Source organism: Mus caroli, unplaced genomic scaffold (assembly GCF_900094665.2).
Source record: "Mus caroli unplaced genomic scaffold, CAROLI_EIJ_v1.1 scaffold_6658_1, whole genome shotgun sequence".
NCBI classification, from domain to species: domain Eukaryota; kingdom Metazoa; phylum Chordata; class Mammalia; order Rodentia; family Muridae; genus Mus; species Mus caroli.
In genome coordinates, this window is record NW_018390760.1 from 92149 (window position 1) to 96209 (window position 4061).

The window sequence follows — 4061 nt, forward strand, 5'->3', positions numbered from 1 at the left end:
TACAGCAAACCAGTAGCCAACATCAAAGTAAATGGTGAGAAGCTTGAAGCAATCCCACTAAAATCAGGGACTAGACAAGGCTGCCCACTTTCTCCCTACCTATTCAACATAGTACTTGAAGTCCTAGCCAGAGCATTTCGACAACAAAAGGAGATCACAGGGATACAAATTGTAAAAGATGAAGTTGAAATATCACTTTTTGCAGATGATATGATAGTATATATAAGTGACCCTAAACATTCCACCAGAGAACACCTTAACCTGATAAACAGCTTCGGTGAAGTAGGATATAAAATTAACTCAAACAAATCAATGGCCTTTCTCTACACAAGGAATAAACAGGCTGAGAAAGAAATTAGGAAAACAACACCCTTCTCAATACTCACAAATAAAATAAAATATCTTGGCTTGACTCTAACTAAGGAAGTGAAAGATCTGTATGATAAGAACTTCAAGTCTCTGAAGAAAGAAATTAAAGAAGATCTCAGAAGAAGGAAAGATCTCCCATGCTCATGGATTGGCAGGATCAACATTGTAAAAATTGCTATCTCAATGAGCATTGTATAGAGAGGAAGATTTCTCACACTATGATCTCCTGATGCCAGACACTCAATGTTTTTCTGGGAAATCATATCTATCTCAAAATGGGCACAGGTATCCCATTCTACAGAAGGAAAACTAAGAGTCAGATTAAATGAGTTGCCCAAGATTTAATGACCATTATATACCATGTGTGCTTTGGCATGCTGTTGAATTGGTTGACATACAGTTGTTTTCCTCTGAGAGATCTGTCATCATCTCCACATTACAGATGAAGACACTGAGGCTGAAACAAAAACTGTCTTTTATTCCTTACTGTTTCAGAGGTTATTTTCTGTGACTTCACATTCATTTATCAAAAGAAAGCTGCTGTTCTCCACTAAAGCCATCCCAGTGACATTGCACTATTTCTACCCTAAGACTCCAATTTGAGGCATTTTCTGCTAGATCCCTGCTCCAGGCAGCTCTGCTCAGAAAGAGGCCTTTGCTCCAGGGGACCTGGATTTCTGTATATCCTGATTTATTTCATCATTGCATTTTCAATACTGAAAACAATTGGCAGCTCTTTTCTCTGGTTGCTGCTCAGAGAATAAGTTATGTAGGAAGAAAAGCATGTGTACTGTGTTACTTCATGAGGCAGAGGTTGTAGTCAACACTTTCCTCTTCATGACCTTTTCACATCTGGTCCTTCTATGAACCTCAGGGTCTTCTCTAAGGGAAAATGTGACCACACTTTTATAGAACATGCTTATGGAGAAGAAAACATAACAGATATGGCATATGGCAATTACTGTTTGTTGCTCCTCTGTCTGCCAACATCATGATGAAGAACATCCTTATAACAAATGACATGGCACATGAAGCTAGGATCACTTGAAACTATGGACTGCATCTTACCTCAGTCACTTGCAGATTGTGGTTTGCTATACTTTGCATCTCCTAGAACTTCTGTGTCCTTGTTATGAATTCCTTGTATGAATTCAAGGTGAACACATTCTCCTTGCCTCTCTTCACTGAAGGGTTATGAGGAGATTTGCTACACCACACCCAAGTGGAGAAACGGTAAAATCTTTATAAACTTATTTACTTTAAAATGCCACAGCCCTCCTACAGAGAGGACATTTTTTTGTTTATGACCAAGGGGGATGTAGCTGCTAAGCAGCAACCACTATCTACAAATTTAGTAGCCCAAAATAAATACAAATGAAATATTCATGGCCTGCAATCTGAAATATAGTATCCCTAGCTGAATGAAAAAAAAAATGTAGTACTTACCAAGGACTATCAACTCAGTGCCGCCTCCAGACTGAAGCTCAGTGTCAGGCTCTGATGATCCTTTCTGGAACTTCACACAGTAGTAGGTACCAGCATCAGCAAAAGTGACATCACTGATGCGGATAGAAAAGTCCAGGTTGTTTCTCTTTGTACTATCTGAAGCATTTGTTATTCTGTGGAAGTGTTCTCCTGTGTAAGAATATATCAACATTCTACTCTGTCCTACACCTCGGTACCACCTGATGGGCCCCACTGGGAGTAGGGATGTCACTGTGCAGTTCAGAGTAGCCGACCCTCCAGCACCAACAGAAACTGATTTCTCAAGCTGGATCACCTTCAACTCTTTATTAGCTGCTCCTACAGAAAACAACAGTTAGTGCTCATCCTGATGGAAAGCCACAAGCTCCTCAATTTTGTGATAAAACAAAAATAAAAATGAAAACAAAACATGTTACTCACTAGAGCTCAGCATGTTCCTGAACATAGTTCCTGGTTGGACATTTCAATACAAGAATATAGTACAGACAAAGAAATTGAATAACATAGATACTTCAAACTTGGCAGAATTCTGATTGCAGCCCTAATTTTTTTGGAATTATCATGCTTCATCAGTATCGGCTTCTGTTTTATTTTCTGTGAATGTAGCCTAGAGAAACTTTGTTATAATGGTGATGGGTGTGATTGTGTGACTCTTTTACACCAAAGAGATATGAATACAAGTGNTGAAGTATAGTGAAGTATACATTTGATTAAAAGATCCTTATTATGGTGTTTGCTGTATCAGGTAGAGTGATCATGTCATAGATATGTCCTAATAATATGCATCCTAATTAAGAAATAAAACTTCCAGCTAGAACATGTTAGAGCCTCATCTTCCATCTGAACCCTTCTATTCACACTTTCTTGATTTAGAGCCCAACGACACGAGGTTATCACACCCAAGATAAATCTACACCTCCCAACCCACTTTATTCCCAACCCCTATTCCACTACTCAGGTGAACATCCACTACTCAGGTGCAGGTCATGCCATTCACAAAAGGCCTACCTATGGTCTGGACTTCCTAATCCATTGGTTTGGAAGCTAATACGCAAGCCACTGATGCATTCCTGTACACACTGCCCTTCCCCCTTTCCATGTACCTTCCCCTATTTGGACAAAGATCTGCTGCTCACACAAGCCAGAACAGGTGAGATCCCCATCTTCAATCTGAACACTTCTATGCCCTTCTTTCAGAACGAAATGACTGAAACTTCTAAAACCTTGACCACCACTTGCCCTTGCTTACATGTGTTGATGGACGGTTTGCCTTGAGGAGTTCAGAACAATCCATCCATAGATCCATCTATCCATCCATCCATCCATCCTTCCATCAAAATGTGTATGTATTTTGTCTATATATATTTGTGTGTGATATGAATGCATGTAAGCATGTGTGAATGCTTGTGGAGTTGATTGTGACAATTGGACCCAGCCTGAGTTTGGGTATATTAATAGATAGATAAGAGATAGATAGATAGATAGATAGATAGATAGATAGATAGATAGATAGATAGATTTACACATTTGTCAATATAAAGCATTTTAATTCATTTCCTTTCCTTCCTCTCTGGCTCACAGAGTTAAGAAGCCTCACCAGAGAGGCTTCTGGCCAATGGACACAGTATAGAGCAATAGCAATAAAATTTTCACTCAATTCCCCACTGCTAGACAACAGGTATTAATTGCCTAAGCCAATGATTTTAAACACAGAATAAGCAAGAAAAGTTTTTGCACTTCTTAGAAGTTATAATCAACAATCAAGTATAGTTAGAGAGAGAGAAGGCCATAGAATAATCATTCTTCAGTGCTACCTCTAAGTCCAATGATGTGTCCCACTTCACACCATTCCACGATGGTCTGGCTCCTGGCATCAACACACACCCACACTTTCACACCACTGTATAGCCCCACACTCCTGCTATTCATGTAGTTACCCATTACTCAGGTGAAGGCCATGCATGATATCCAGGAAAGTTAAGAGCCATACCTGCTGTATTAACCCTCCTAATCTCTCAGAAGCTGTGTTCCACTCACCAGCAGTCCCAAAATCCTGAGGCGGGGGTCGTGGGTAGCTGGCGGGTGTCAGGCAACTCTGCACTCCAGCTACCCCAGCCTACAGAACTCCAAATAGACTGGACCAGAAAAGAAATACCTCCTGACACATAATAATCAGAACAACAAATGCTCTAAATAAAGATAGAATA

At 39.9% G+C, this 4061-nt stretch overlaps 1 protein-coding gene across 1 annotated transcript in view; it reads right to left on the reverse strand.

Moving 5' to 3' along the window:
- Positions 1-3795, reverse strand: part of LOC110288822 (tyrosine-protein phosphatase non-receptor type substrate 1-like) — a 16640-nt gene extending 12845 nt beyond the window's left edge. Inside the window, exons 1-2 of the mRNA XM_021155066.1 lie at positions 3669-3795; positions 1816-2172 (exon numbers count right to left, since the gene is read on the reverse strand). Of these exons, the coding sequence (XP_021010725.1) occupies positions 1816-2172; positions 3669-3795 (484 nt within the window). The remainder of the gene's footprint in view (positions 1-1815; positions 2173-3668) is intronic.
- Between the last annotated feature and the right edge of the window lie 266 nt (positions 3796-4061).